We start from the raw sequence: 16,302 nt of genomic DNA on the forward strand, positions 1-16,302 counted from the left end.
CATCCAAGTATGCATCATATCCTCCATCTCTCTACTTGCCTTAAAATATGCTTTATCAAGGAGGGTATTCTGTAGTTTATGATCTCTAGGTTACCAAAGAGGGACCTCCAATGCCTTCATCTCTTGACATTTTCTTGAAGAATGGAGAACAAGCCACGTGAAGTGGGATGGTATGGGCAAAAAGGAAATCAGCAACGAAACAATATAACATTTCCCATGCTTGCACATTGAACAAATATGTAGCCGACCCATGTAGCCTACTATCACTAGCCTTCCTCTTTCCTTTTTCATTTTTTTTTAGTTGAGGTTCCTAACCTAGAAAAGGCACTACCACTGGTAGCACTAGATGATAGAGTGAAGAGTGAATTGCTATGAGAGTGGATGTATTACAAAGGGCAGACCTTTAGGCTTGTATTCAGCCTCCATGTGTAATCTATAAGACTGATATTTTGTATTTTCCTTTAGTATATGACAGTATTTAACTCCTTTACCTATAAAATCCAAGAAATGAAACCACACACTGGTGTAGCTCCCTCTAATTTCACATTTGTGTACATGACTTATATATCCTACTTGCACCCAAATTTTTCTTTCTAACAACTATTGGATGAACGTGGCAAAAGTAGAGCTTTTTAAGGATTAAAAGGGCCTCATTGCAAACTCTTTCAGGACAAATGAAGGGATTTCAAATTTTGTTTGTTGGAGTTTCTTGATCATCTATTGATTCATTCACAACACTTGCACTATCTACCCCTTCTAACTTCTCCCCACTACCATTCTTGATCACTACTAGAACCATCAATATTGCTGTTGGTCATGTTTATGAGCATCCTTTTGTGTAAAATTATGCAACATCAAGATTCTGGAATTTAGGGAAAAAATATGAATCAGAGACCTCTATATGAATTTTTCTTAAAAGTTCAAAACTATTTCAAAACAAATTTTTTTTACTGTGTACCATGACTAGAAAGATAGTTTACAAGAAATGAAAATAAGATATAAAACTTAAAACAAAAACTTAAATTTTAAAATCAAAAAATAAAAATTGAAAACCAAAAGTTAGCAAGAAAAAAAAAAAATTAATTAAAAAACTGACCTTTAAACCCTTGAAACGGTGAAATGTTGCCTGCAAATGCCTTAAAAGGACACTGCAAATGCCTCTCACCTATACATGCATCTAAATGCAAAGTCAAACTTTGCATCCAAATGGCAAACTCCTTTGTTTCCAATCTTGTTTGTGACCAGAAAGCTATGTGCGTTGTTTGTCCAGAATGAAATTCACATGCATGAGGGAGAAATAAAATGAAAACAAAGTTACATTTGATATGCAACTTATAACTTATTTTATTTAATCATTAACTTTGTCCATTGTGTGTGGGGCCTGTAGCAAGAAAAATTTGGTATTTATTAATCTCTTTTTGGTTTTGATACCTTACTGCCGCTGGAAACTTCAAAAAGTCCCTTAGACGACTAGGGAATGGATTTTCTGTCCCTTGGTGTCCTCAAAATGGTCAATGCATACAGGACATGTGTCGACTGTTTCCCATGTTTCTGAAATGCATCTCCTTTTCAGCCATAATGGGGGCAACTTGGAAACATCCCCTACCATTTCCCGTTCCTCGAAACTCAGTTTCTGAAACTTCAGGTATAGGGGCAGAAATGCATACCCGGACAATGTAGATTAAAAGTAACCAGTTGCACACAGTCTGAAACAAGTCATACAAATTTGCTAACGTTTATAGCTCCAATCGGTGATTCTGGGTATTGGTACTAATTGGAGCTATGTAGTGGTACTAAATTCATCATCCAAGCTGCCATATTCTCTTGACATCAACTTAACAGTGCACAGCCATTATGGCAGTTTGAGGTGGAGGTCTTGGTTCAATGTAGCACTCATAAGTAGCAATGTGGGATTGAATTTAGTTTGCAAAAATCTACTTCAACTATGCAAGGAAAGATTTATCATTGTTAATGAAGAATTCAAAACATCTTGTTCCCTGTTCTTTTCATGATAAGGTTACAGCAGTTTGGTGAGCGTAATCTTATTGGTCTGTCTCGCCTATCATTCTTCAAATGAGACAACTGTCTGAAGCATTTTGAGTGGTTTGCTATTGTTGGTTCTTGAAGATTTCCATTTATTTGATTACCTTTTTGGTACCACTAGCTTCTGTTATTTATGCAGCAGTTTGGATGTATATATTTCAGTAAGCTCAGCAACAGTTGGGCTCTGAGTGCTATTGTTGGGGTCTCATTCAACATCTTGTAATGTTGATTCTATGAAAGAACGGATATTCTTTTTCTATTAATTTAAGTTATTGAAATGAAATATATTTGCAGCATTACATCAAAGAACTGTTGAATTGCACATTGAGAAATCAGACAAGCTGATATCACCGGGATTTTGAGCTAGAAGTTTCATAGAAATCTTAGAAGGGTTTATTACATTTACTATTTATGATATTCAGTTTACTGTGCTTTGGGTTATGGCGAAACCCTTCTTCCCCGCATTTCCATTTTCTTTTTTATCATACTTTAATCATTTCATGGATAGCTAATTACTATTTTTTATTATTTGGATACTGATAGTAGCATGTTGTGCCTTTGCAATCTCTTTTGGATCATTGACTGAGTAAATCATAGCAATTTTAAATAAACATTAACGGTACCAGATTCACTGCCAAACTATTAAAATTGGATTTTATAACCAATTTTGGTCAAACAGTTGCAATGGCATTGATCCTTTTTTTACTACTGCATAATTAGGCATGATAGGATAGTAAGTTTATACAATAATAATTCCTCATTATTTAAAATAGATATAGATTGATTACATGCTCATTATTATTTGGTGGCCTCATTCATAGGATCGAGCATTGGTGTGCACTCTTCTTAATTAAATATTGATCTCACTTTCAAATATACAGGTGCGTAAGCTATGTCAAACAATTGGTTTCGTATCCCCTGCCATTTGTATGACTATTTGCTCTTTGGACTTGGGATTGTCTCCTTGGACAGTTGTAGCAGTTATCACCACTGGTTTATCTCTCTCTAGCTTTGCATTAGCGGGTAATGTTTTTCTTTAGTTAAAGTTGTTTTCTCTTTGTCTAATTTTTGGTATTTAGAGACACTGTGGTATCATCTGCAATTGAAAATCTTTGAAGGGTGATTCTTTTATTCCTTGTGTGTTGAGACATTGATTTCTCTCTCATATTCAAGAGATTGGTTATTATATAGGATTGTACTGCACCCATCAAGACATTTCTCCAGAGTTTGCAAGCATCCTTTTGGTATGTACATGATACATTCTATAGCCATGAATTAGAGTCAATGATAAGAATTATCTCATGATAAGTTTACTGGGAATTGAATTTTTTAATCTAACAAATGATTAAAAGATGATATTATTTTTTCCCTGCTGAAATACTTATTGTTATGTGCTAAAGTTTACAGTGTAAAGATGGATATTGACTGGGATGTTGTATGTCCAGAGGAATTTTAATTACTCACATTGACCTAAAAAATAGGATGTACATATGGAATTCAATTTCTTGGGTTTAAAATGGAAGATTACCTGCAAATTTTTAAAATGCTGAAATATTTGTAAATGTGCTGGAACTCAGAACTGTTATTGTTATGTCATGTCAAATGTAGTGCACAGGACAGAATTTGTTCAATTTCACCAATTACTCACAAATTCTCTATCAAGTACCCTTACAGCTTATAAGATCATGCTCTTTTATCATGGTTTCCGTCCCTTTACGAGAGCTTTGTTGGGTTTGCAAGTATGTATAAATGACCTCAAAATAGAGGAAGGGTAAAAGACCATTCTAGGTCAAATCAACTTAAAGATCTAGTCTAAGAGGCGATTTGGGGCTTTAGGAAAGAGCCATTTGTAAAAGGGTCACAATTTTAAATGAGGAATCTACACATACAATCTAAAGCAGATAAGGATTGGAGAACCTTAATAGGTGTGGGTTCCGTTAGATGCTGAAGCAGAAGTGATTCAGACTAAAATGTCATTAGGGGGTGTTACGTGGGGACACAAATTCCTTTCCCCAGGGGACTTGTTCCTTTCCCAAAAATGTTTTGCAGATAGGAAGATGAAAAAGGGGTGTCCCCCAGCTGTCTCTGATTTCTAAAAAAACTAAAAACCGCAGGAAATGTCCTCAGACATTTAGGGATGGCTAGCCATCTCCAAAATTTATAGGGAATGCCCAAAACATCCCTGATCCATCCTTGAAATGAAAAAGCCTCCTCTATGCATTTGGGTAGTTTTTGGCATTAAAAAAAGCCACTTTTTGTAAAATTATTTTTGCCAAAGTGAGAATTCTATGAGGACCACATTAGGCCTATTGTCTCAAGTAGGTGGAACACAATGAATACCCCTTAGTCTTATACCACTATTGTAACTTGTGAAGAGATGATTTATGTTTACCGCATGGGTAAATGAATTAATGCATACAAACAATAAATAGAAACATGTAGTAGTAGTACTTTTATTATTCACATATGCCAAAGGGATTACATAACGCTTCTGATGATTCTTACAATGATCCCGGAGGGTGTATATATACTTTCCTAAGAACCTTCTCGAAGGGCCATTGGCTACATAACAAGAACCTTCCCGAAGGGGCTGTTGGCTACACAATATTTACCGACGACATCATCCCCCCCAAAAAGAAAAGTCGTCTCCGGACAACACAACAAAACTCAAAATAACTAATTACATTCAGTCATAGAAAAAAAAACAACATAAACATCATGAACTAGAAGGCTGTGTCTCTGACTTTGTAGACTAGCTGCGTCGTAGCTGAGACACCTATTCTGTCTGGACCTTTAAATCAGCTCTGAGCTGTGAGTTCTCCTTCACTACCTCCTTCAACATTAATGTGACCTCATGGCATTCAGCTTCTTTTTGATCATGAGCTTTCTTTGCTGCTTCCTTTTCCTGTAATGCTGCTGCAAGTTGCTAATTGGCCTCCTGCTTCCCTCGTCCAATTTCCTCAAGTTGTGCCAACAGTGCTATCCGCTCTATTTCCCATGCAATCTGCTGGGTGACAAGTCGGTCGACCATCTCCTCCCAAGCCTTCTTGCGGCCTCTCGAGCTTCTTGCCTAGCCTTTGCTCGTCGTCTCTCTATGAGCACCAACTCTGCCAGGAACTTGGTTCTCTCGGTGATGTCACTAAGGCATGAATAGATATTCTTATCCTTTTCCTCCGCTACAGGTATAGGATGTTGCATTTGTACCCTTCTTCTTTTTTAGGTGCTGCTGCACTCTGATCTCCTGCTTCTGGTGATGTGGGGACCTCGACAACCTCACTATTTGACCAAATCGCCTCTAACTGAAGATCCTCTCGCATGGGAGACTGAATGGAATGACCTTTGGTAACAAGAGCAAGTAGTCGCTATCTCAAATACTCACTCGCCTGGGTTGCTGAGCTAATTTGTGTGGCTGCTGGCGCCTGGTGTTCAGCTTTCGGCATGCTCAAATCAGTACCTTGATCCGCTGCATCATCCAACAATGTGTCAGCTATCGTGACTACTGCATCCGTCCCAATCACCTCTAACTGGACCTAGTCTTGTGCCCTTCCCTAAGCATCTCCTCCCGCCATGGTGGGCTACTGGATGTGGCTAAGGCAGACTTACTACTACTGATTGAAGTGATCCTTGCTCTTGACGTATGAAAGTCGATTATGAACTGCTGGCTGAGGTTGCATTCCCGTAGGTTACGTGCTCGTAGGTGTCTGCTTGTGATGCTATCCTCCAGCTTACTGAAGGTTGGGCAGCCACTGTACGTGAAACTGATCCTGCTACTCCTGTTGTTGTCCGTGATCTAGGGTTTAGGGTGATTGAGGTCATCACCACTGGATACCTAAACTGTCTGAAGCCTAGGATGTGAACATCTGCCATAATGTGCATATGCAGAGCTGAAAATGATGGCGTAGCTATTATTGGTGCAGTCGTCAACTGCCGTGGAAAGCGAAGTGGGGTTGCTGAAATCACCTCGACTTTCTCATCATCTTCCTCGTCATCCTGCTCCACCTCTTCCATATCCTCTAAGTCATCCTCCTCACAAGATGTATCCTGGCGACCACTATTTGTGTTTCCTAATTCCTCCATCTCTTGCCTTACCCTCTTCTGGCCAATGCCTTTCTGCCCTCTAGGTGAGTCTAAATGCCTCCATTGCATTATTGGAGGCTCACCAGGTGCTTTCGTACTTGGCTAAATTTCCAACTTTTCTTGGGGTATCGTCCTCGCAGTTGCCTCCAAAAAGAGTCTGATGGCATAGTGCAGCATGTAAAATGTTTTATGCTACAATATCATGAACTCATCCATGCACGTGGTTGATAGAGAAGCCCAATTATAAACCCTCCCATTCATGAGTCCATTCATCATACTGACCAGTGGAAAGGAGATGTTTGATGCCCTACTAGACCCTGTAAGTCTACTCTTTATTACGTCCATGAGACACCTCCAATGGTCTTCTTTGATGTCAGATTTCCGCAACCCTCTTCTCCTTGAGGTCTTAGTAAGGGCATCTTTCTATTGCTGTACCTGATCCTTGCACACTAATTCCACCAGCTTCTATTTCTTCTCCTTGTCCATCTTTCTTGGCTTACTGTCAATTTTCTTTTTTCCTTGTGCCGTTCCTGGTATGCCAAATACGCTGCTAAAGTCAGCTAGTCAGAATGATACCACTATGTCATATCCTAAGTACATAATTGTACTTTTATGAGAGTGCCTATCATATGCCTCAATCATGATACGCAACACCTTCGAAATCTCGGATATAGAAAATTGGCATTCGGATTGCCCACTACTTGTGCCTTTCGTATGCTTGCTTTGAAGAGGTGGTCATTCGGATTTTCATCCCACCATTTCTTGCAGTCCAGTCCATTCAACCCTTTGAATGATATGTTTTGCGGTGTTATTTGTACATCCGGCTGGTTTTGCACTTTGGCCCTTTGTTTTCCCTTGTCTTTTCTGACTGGACGTGCTCTTGAAGGTCTTGCTTATGTATTTTGACTCATGGCTGAATCGTGATCAAGTTTCTTCCTCCAAGCCCTTTTTCCGGTTGACTACATACCTATTACTCCTTTTTGAATTTGCTAGATAGATTACCGTTAGGTCAATTACTTTTTTTTTCGAATAGTTGCCTTTTGTAAAAATTACCCTCCTGACCTTCGATCGTACAGGCCCCTGGCCACTTCTGTTTTTATTATCTTTCCTCCTTGCACATTGTACAGCCGTATGGTTGGCCTTGCTTCTTTGCTGTAGGGAGCACTGTACGGATGCATGTCCTTGCTTGGTACGACCTTCTGTGCATACAAGCACAAACCCTTCTGTAAAATGAATGAATGCCTTAGTGACGGCAGATTAATATTTCCCTCCCACGAATGCAAGTTTTCTATCTACCCAAAATCCTCTATGTTCGCAAATCTCCAACAATTCCAAGCAAAATTCCAACAACTTTGGCAACCCCTGGAGTTGATACATTCTCCAAACCCTTCACTTGCCTTGACTGATGGGGACACAACCCAAGAACAGAATGGACACAACAGAAAAGGGGAATTGTATTAACTGAAAAATAAGCTAGTACATTCAGTATAGAGAAAATAAACTTCAAAACATGCCCTAAGGGCTTACAATAGCATAAATGTGGAGATAATTTCTCCTTTCAGTACCTCCTCTCAAACTCCACTCCGAACTGCCTTTTACAATGCCAGGAATCTCCTTAAATAGATCTCGGAGGGTTAAGGACTAGGAATACATTCTAGAAGGTGCTAGTAGGCATCCACCGACCAAATAGAAGGCTCCAGAAGCTGCGTTAGAAGTTGGTGCAAATCTAGAAGAATCCAGAAACGGTAACCGAACTTTCGGGAGGCATAACTTTTGAACCGTAGCTCCGATTGACGAATCGTTTACATTTCCAGAAAGTTCTCGAAGCGCTCTATAGCCCTATGGACCAGCTTTGCTCGTCCCTCATTTTTCGGTCCTTTTTGAGGTCATTTAATGCCCCTAACTTGACTTTGAAGCATTCTTAGGAGGTCTCCAAAATCCGAAAAATTGCAATAACTTTCAAACCGTGGGGCCTTTTGACCTGATTCTTTTTCTGGAATGTTCTAAATCACAATTACATTCATCTGGCCAATTCACATTTTCTAGTTTACCAAAATGATGGCCCAATTACATGCTCCTATTTTTTCGGGATTTTCTAGCACACTGATAGTGGAACTGTGAGAGTTGGAACCTTTATTTGATCCAAATGGGTGTCCAAAAATGAAAACACATGAAACAGAAACTAAGTCTAACTACATTTTTTTTTTGGGTGACACAGGATTGCCCTTATACCTCTGGATGCTCCTGCATCAGACACCCAAGGTAGATTGAAAAGTGACCCTGTCACTTTATGAATGGTAGAGGAAATCCCAAATGGGAAACTTCAGCTGCTAAAATCCAAGTTGAGTCCTCGATCGGTCATCCTTTCCATTTGACCAAATACTCTTCATACTGCCTGTTTCTGGTACTCCTACCCACACGATGATCTAGAATGTCTTTTATCTCCTCCTTCTTAGAAGCAGGAATTGGACACGGCTCTAACACCAGCTCCTCATCTGCACCATCATCATGATACTCTGTTAAATCTGCAATGTTGAAAATGGGAGAAATGTGGATACCATCTGGCAGCTCCACTTCATATGCATTTTCTGAGTCATGTTTCTTCAAAATTTTGCAGGGGCCAAATTTCTTCATTTTCAGCTTCTTGTAAGTACCGGCTGGAAATCTTTCTTTTCGTAAGTGCACCATGACTAGATCCCCTACTTGGAATTCCTTATGTCTTCTCCTTTGATCAGCCCTAGCTTTATACTCTTGATCAAAGAAACGTGAATCGGAATCGGATCGGAATCGGCAAGGCCGAATCGAATCGTGAATCGGCAATGAATCGGCGATGAATCGGCAAATTTGAAAAAACCCTTTAAATTTAAAGATTTTAACAATTTAAAACTTATTTCATGCACCCTTTATTGAATATAACTTAAGCACACTATAACATCATCAAATAGAAGTTAAAACTTAACATACATAAACATGAAACATAAAATCCATCACATACGTAACTATGTTATCTAAAATGTAAATTGTAGGCTAGCTGAAGTAAATAGAAATCAAATGATCATAATGATTTAAATCATAGAATGTATGTAAGATGATCCATAAGACATCAAATCATAAATTTATGTAAGAATCTAAGATGAAGATCCATGAAAGTTTGAAACTTTGAAACATATGTCTATCAATGATTCAGTACAATATCTGTAAACAAAATATAAAAACAAGGCTCCAGCTCAAGCCTCAGGCTCATAGTCATCATCATCCTCAACATCATCCTCAAGCTCGGCTACAGCCTCAGCCTGAGCCTCTGAGTATCCAGTCTGCCTAGTAGCAAGGCGTCTAATGTAGGTCCTAGAGGACTGTCGAGCCATATCTCCCGCATGTAAGATGGGCTCACGAATGTCGCTAGGGCCTGTGTCTGTGCGTGCACGTGTGCGTCTACCAATGCCTGAAGAACGTGCTCTAGCTGCCTCAGCCTCTATATCCACATGGTCAATCCACGCACGGTCTTCCTTAGTGAAGACTGGATCTACAACCTCTGTGAGCCACTCTGATTCTGGATCAATCTCCTCCAGAATGATCGGAGAGGAGTCAGTGTCCAAAATCTGTCTGATCCTAAGACGGAGGTTGTAATGAACGAAGACAAGATCATTCAACCTCTGCACTGTCAACCTGTTTCTCCTCTTCGAGTGGATGTGCTCGAACATGGACCAACTGCGCTCACATCCAGAAGCGCTGCTTGGCTGACTCAGAATACGAATGGCAATTTTTTGAAGTTTTGGGGTTGTGGCCCCAAACATTTGCCACCATCTATCTGAAATAAGGGAAAATAAAAATAATTAGTCTCATTTACAAATTACAAATTACAAGTTAACTCTAAAATTACATAATCAACTTTAAGTTTAGAATCTAGATTCATGAACATTGAATATATTATTTAATTTTTACCTGGCTGTATTGTTTCCCGAGCATCTATGGCTACCCTGCTAGAGAAAAGTGGCCCTTCTTTATTATTGAACTTATCAAGCTCAATAATTGCAGCACTGCTATCCTCATCAGTACTCAACCTCTGGATCACTGTATATAATCCGGTGAGAACCTCCTCATCCGCCTTGAAGTCAGGATGGAAACGAAATGCCGAATTCAAAAAGTAAGCTGCTGCATGGATGGGTCTGTGGAGCTGATTCTGCCATCTCCTATCAATGATGTCCCAAATAGGGGCATACTTCTCCTGCACTCCTGCATACTGAGCTCTAATGGCCTCCTTGGCCCTATCCATGCCCTCATATATGTAGCCCATAGAGGGCTTCTCCCCATCAGCAGTTCGTAGGAGAGATACAAGAGGCTCAGTGGCCTACATATAAAGTAAAACAAAAATTTGAGTCAAAACTTAAACATAGAATAATTCAATAATATAAGGTAAAACTAAATCATTAAACAATTAGCATAGTAAACTGTAAAATATTAAATGTTAAATTGCAATAAAATTACCTTAAGTGTTTCTCTAGCAGGCTTCCAAAAACCATCATCATCAAATATGCAATCCACCACATCTATCCCTGCAGTGGTCATAGCATAGGAAGATGAAATCCACTCCCGCCCAACAAACATGCTCCTCAAATCATCCCTTGATGTCAACAAGGACTGCAAGGTGATGAAATTCGAGGCAAACCTCGTGATCCCTGGACGAGCTAACTCTTTGTCTCCTGTGTACTTCCTCATTGTGCTAAGGACAAATGAATGATTATAAATAAACTTACATATGTTTTTTGCCCTTTCCACACATGACTTGACCCACTCAAGTTTGCCAATTTCCTCCAACATGAGGTCAAGGCAGTGTGCTGCACAAGGGGACCAAAATATGGTGGGGTGCCTCTCCATCAAAAGTTTGCCTACAACAATTTTAAGATAATTAGAAATTCAAATTTCAAACATGTTAGAACTTAGGAAACTTAGAAATTCTAAGTTAGAATTAGAAAAAGTTCAAAATTCAAATAAATTTATTTTCAAAACTTAAAAAGTTAAAAGTTTACCTGCAGCAACATAACTTGCTGCATTATCCGTCACCACTTGCACCACATGTTGTTCCCCCACCTCTGCTATAACTTCCTCAATAACCTCACATAAGTATGTGGCGTTTTTTACATGAGCAGAAGCATCAATGGATTTGAGGAACATGGTATATCCTACGAGTAACAAAACAACGAATTATAATTACTATTAGCAATCAACAAATCAAAATTTGAAATAGTCAATCACGATTCAAAATTATGTATGTAGGAAAGTAGAATGATCAATCACCTCCACAGGATACAAGAAAATTGAGGAGTGTTCTTCCCCTCCTATCTGTCCAACCATCAGTCATGATGGTGCAACCCTTTTCGATCCACTCCTTTCGGTTGTCCTCAAGCTCATGCCTCATATCCTCAACCATTTCCTCCAGGAGGTATCCACTCAACTCAGCCTCAGTTGGGGCTTTAAACCCCGGACCACAAATGGTAACTGCATCTATCATGTTCTGCCAATAAGGAGTCCTGTCACAAATAGATAATGATATTGATTAGAAATTTAGATGTCAAAAACTAAAATCATAAAACAAGTAGATATAATTAAAGTTTTACTTTTACTTTTAACTTTAACTTTGAAGATAACAAAGAAAAAAGAATCAATTACCTGGCTGCAATAAATGGAATGTTGCAAAAGTACCAGAATTTGCAAATCTCTTTTCTGGCAGCATCATGAATCTCCTTGTTCAAACCCATGCCCTCAAGCGTGGGTTGGGAGCCAGGAGTAGTGCGGGGCACAAAGTAACTATCCATTCTGCTTTTCCGCACTCTAGGCCGCAATAGGTTGGTGTTGGACTCTGTCTCAGTATGAGATTGACTACCACTAACACTCACATGAGCACTAGCACTAGGATGAAAAGGAGGCCTAGAAGAACCCTCTCCAACACAACCTACGGATGCGGAAGCTGATGCAGATGCACTTGCAGATGTAGATGCGGTTGCGGATGTGGGAGCATGGGAGCCAATACCTCTTGACCCTTCAAGTTGCATTTTCTTAGTCAACTTGTCTTGTTCAATTTTTTCTAATGCCACTAAACAAGAGCGTTTTGCCTCAGCGGTTTGTTGAGTGCAAACTGTGACATCATGGCCAGGTATGCCAGCAATGTGGTATTTCAATCTATAGATATCTCCCGAATTTATTTTTTCTTTGCAAAATATACATTTTGTTTGATATTTAGTTCTCCCAGGAAACTCTTCATTATATTTCCAGCATTCATCTTTTTTACCCATTGTGGAAATTGGAAAATGAAAGCAAAGGGCTGCTGCAATAAAAAAATTCATGTAAAAAATCAAAGTTTGCAACTAATAAACAAAAACTACAAAACAACAAACCCTAGTTTGCAATTTAGTAAAACTAAAAATAAAAAACATTCAAGATTTGCAAATGAACACTAAAAAAATTTAACCAAAAAATGCATACTACACTAACATGCAAAAAAAAACCAACACTTATCTCTTGCAAATGAGTTGAAGAGTGTTGATATTGACTCCTTAATGCTCCCAATGCAATTTATAGCCTCCCCAAATGGACTTCTGATCTCTTTGGTGCTCTTCCTTCTTGCCGGTTGGAAACCTATGGATTCTCTTTTCTCTTCTTCTCTCTCACTCTTCCTCTCTTCTACTCATACTAAGCAAATAGAAGGCTCTTTAGGGTTATAACAAAGAGGAAAGTCAACTTAGAAAGCAAATAAAACATGTGTTTTTAAAAAAAAATTGAACTTTCTATCCTTGCTGCCGCGGCCGATTTCTGGAGATTCATGATGGCGATTTTGGCGATTTTTGCCATGAATCGCCGATTTTGGCGATTCAGGCAATTCACAAGAAAAAATCGCCACCAGCGATTTCCGATTCCAAAAAGATCGGGAGCCATGAATCTTATCGCGATTTCGACGATTTCATGGCAATTTTTGGAACTATGCTCTTGATTCATCTTGGTAATGTGTGCTTGAACCTCGTCATGTAGACGCTTGATATGTTCAACAAATTTTTCCGCTTCAGCACTTGTCCTCTCCCCTTGCTCTATCTTCCTCAATTCTGGTGCAGTCCTTGGGCTATTCCCATATACAATTTGGAATGGTGATTTTCCAGTACTCCTATTTATAGAGTTATTGTAAGCAAACTCTGCTTGTGGTAAAATCAAATCCCATCCCTTGGGCTTATCCCCAACTAAACATCTCAGCAAATTGCCCAGACTTCTATTTACCACTTCTGTTTGGCCGTCAATCTGCGGGTGATGCGCGGAACTGAATTTTAGGTCTGTTCTCAACTTCTTCCACAATGTCCTCTAGAAATACCCCACAAATTTAGTATCTTTGTCAGAAACTATATTCCTTGGAAGACCATGTAGTGTTACCACCTCTTTGAAAAACAAGTCTGCAATATGGACAGCATCATGAGTTTTGTGGCATGGAATGAAATGTGCCATTTTGGAGAACCTATCAACCACCACGAATACTGAGTCATTACCCCTTTGTGTCCTTGGCAATCCGAGAACAAAATCCATACTTATGTTCCCCCATGGCCTTGATGGAACAGGCAATGGCTGATATAGGCTAGTATTGTGACTAAACCCCTTGGCAACTTGACAAACTTGGCAACTCTGTACAAACTTCTTCACATCCTATTAAATTTGAGGCCAAAATTAATGTTCTCTAAGAATGGCAATGTCCTTATCTCAACCAAAATGTCCTGCCATCCCTCCACTATGTTTCTCCTTAATCAGATTTTCCCTCATGGAACTCCTTGGAATGCACAATTGACTACCCTTGAACAACATGCCATCCTGAATCAAATAGTCTAACCACTTGGTTCTATCTACAACAACAGGTTCTTTACAAGCTTTCCATGCTTCAGCAAAATCATGATCCTCGGGGTACAATTTCTTGAGTTCATCAAACCCAACTACTTCAACCTGCATTACTGTAAGCAACAACTGTCTCCTACTTAGTGCATCTGCAACCTTGTTAGATTTTCCACTTCTATGCTTCAACACAAATGTATAGCTCTGCAAGAACTCTACCCACTTCATATGCCTCTGATTCAATTTACCTTGGCTATTTAGGTACTGTAATGCCTGATGATCAGTATACAAAACAAATTCCTTTGGCAATAAATAATGCCTCCATTTCTTTAAGGCTTGAACTATTGCATAGAACTCTTGATCATAAACAGAATACTTCTTCTTTGCATCATTCAATTTTTCACTAAAATATGCAATAGGCTTACCTTCTTGGCTTAATACAACACCAATAGCGCTGCCACTGGCATCACAATCCACCTGGAAAACCTTTCTAAAATCTGGAAGTGCCAACACAGGCTGTTTTGTCACCTTCTTCTTCAGCAATTCAAAACTTCTCAGCTGCTGCAGTCCATTTGAACTCTTTTCTATCCCCTCTTATTGTATCAGTTAGGGGTGCACATATGCCACTGAAATTCTTAATAAACTTCCTGTAAAAACTAACCAGACCATGAAATGATCTTACCTCAGTAGCAGACCTTGGAGTAGGCCATTCCAAGATGGCTTTTACCTTCTCTGGATCCATTTTGAGACCTTCAGGTGATATAACAAACCCCAAATAGACTAACTCCCTTTTTTCAAAGATACACTTCTTCAGATTAATTAACAGTTTCTCTTCCCTTAGCCTTTCAGGGACACTACGAATATGCAGTAAATGTTCTTCCAAAGTCTTGCTGAAAATTAAAATATCATCCAAATAGACAATAACAATTTTTTCCAAGAACTTCTTAAGTACCTCATTCATGAGCTGCATGAAGGTGCTTGGGGCGTTCGTCAATCCAAAGGGCATGACTAACCACTCATAAAGACCCTCCTTGATCTTGAAGGTTGTTTTCCACTCATTTCCTTCTCGAATCCGTATCTGGTGATAACCACTCTTCAGATCTATCTTTGTGAAGTACTGAGCTCCACTCAAGCAGTCCATAAGATCATCCATCCTTGGCAAAGGAAACTGGTACTTGATGGTTATCCTATTTATAGCTTGAGAATCTGTACACATCGTCCACTCTCCATCCTTCTTTGGTGCGAGTACTACAGGTACTGCACATGGACTCAGGCTCTCTCGAATCAAGCCCTTCCTCAACAGCTCCTGAACCTGTCTATTTAGCTCCTCTGTTTCAGCAGGAGTCATCCTGTGAGCAGCCTTGTTAGGCAAACTAGCTCCTGGAATCAGATCTATCTGATGACTGATTTGCCTTACTAGTGGCAATCCATCTGGAACATTATCAGAGATAATATCTCCAAATTCCCCTAGTAAATCTGAAACTTCAAGTGGTATTTCGCTACTACCTTCTTTATCTTTCCGAGGAATCAAAGCATAGCACATATGCTGATATTTCATGCCATCTAAAAACTTTCCTTCATCAACAAGACAAATCCTAGCACTGCTACATACCTTTTCACCTTCCTTTTTCATGGGCTTCAATTTGTGGCAAACTCCATCCTTTGTCAGAGAGTATGTGTTTGCATGCCCATCATGTACTGCATGTCTATCAAACTGCCATGGTCTACCCAACAATAGATGGCAAACATCCATCGGAATAACATCACAGAGAACTTCATCATAGTAGCTCCCAATTTTGAATTTCACTAAACATTGTTCACTTACCAGGACCTTATGATCATCTTTTACCCAAGCAATTCGATAGGGCTGGGGATGGTTCTTCGTCTTGAGCTTCAGCTTAGAGACCATCTCTTCTGATACCAAGTTATCAGTGCTACCACCATCAATGATCACGTCACAACATTTATCCTCACACTTGCATCTGGTACGGAACAAACTCCTCCGTTGTCCTGGTTCAATCTCACCACTTAGTAGGACTCTTTCATTTACCAAGGTCTCTCCTCTTTCTGCATCCTCTGAATGTAATGATTGTGCATCCTCATCCATATGAGCAACCCTAGCTTGGCCCTCAGCTCTCGTATCTGTCCTTCCTTGTCGTTGAGGGCATTCAAAGGCACGATGACCTTCTTCATTGCAATGGAAACAGGTACCACGGAAGCCGCCTCTTCCTTGTCCACGTCCTCTACCTCTTCCTCTCTGATTTCCAAAGTCTTGATCATGGGAGCGGTTGAAACCCTCATTCCTCTGGTTCCTGCTAGTAC

General features: G+C 39.6%; 3 protein-coding genes across 9 annotated transcripts in view; 1 reads left to right on the forward strand and 2 right to left on the reverse strand.

The window, feature by feature from the left end:
* The window catches only part of PHT4;5 (phosphate transporter 4;5), a 331,556-nt gene that overhangs the window by 285,905 nt on the left and 29,349 nt on the right, over window positions 1–16,302 (forward strand). For all 7 annotated transcript variants that reach the window (XM_089810737.1, XM_089810736.1, XM_089810733.1 and 4 more), the window contains 2 exons: window positions 2,925–3,066; window positions 3,235–3,287. In XM_089810737.1, the coding sequence (XP_089666863.1) occupies window positions 2,925–3,066; window positions 3,235–3,287 (195 nt within the window). The remainder of the gene's footprint in view (window positions 1–2,924; window positions 3,067–3,234; window positions 3,288–16,302) is intronic.
* LOC149530262 (uncharacterized) lies at window positions 9,333–10,414 on the reverse strand. The gene is made up of 2 exons (XM_089810741.1): window positions 10,063–10,414; window positions 9,333–9,928 (listed from the first exon to the last, which is right to left on the reverse strand). The coding sequence occupies exons 1-2, from the start codon at window positions 10,412–10,414 to the stop codon at window positions 9,348–9,350; spliced, it is 933 nt and encodes a 310-aa protein (XP_089666867.1). The 3' UTR covers window positions 9,333–9,347.
* On the reverse strand, window positions 10,578–11,948 carry LOC149530263 (uncharacterized). Its single transcript, XM_089810740.1, has 4 exons — window positions 11,788–11,948; window positions 11,416–11,648; window positions 11,148–11,300; window positions 10,578–11,006 (listed from the first exon to the last, which is right to left on the reverse strand). Exons 1-4 carry the CDS (start codon window positions 11,931–11,933, stop codon window positions 10,579–10,581), a joined length of 960 nt encoding a protein of 319 aa, XP_089666866.1. The 5' UTR covers window positions 11,934–11,948; the 3' UTR covers window position 10,578.

This window comes from Cupressus sempervirens, chromosome 11 (genome assembly GCF_028749045.1).
Source record: "Cupressus sempervirens isolate cs-2001-9-10 chromosome 11, ASM2874904v1, whole genome shotgun sequence".
Taxonomy (NCBI): domain Eukaryota; kingdom Viridiplantae; phylum Streptophyta; class Pinopsida; order Cupressales; family Cupressaceae; genus Cupressus; species Cupressus sempervirens.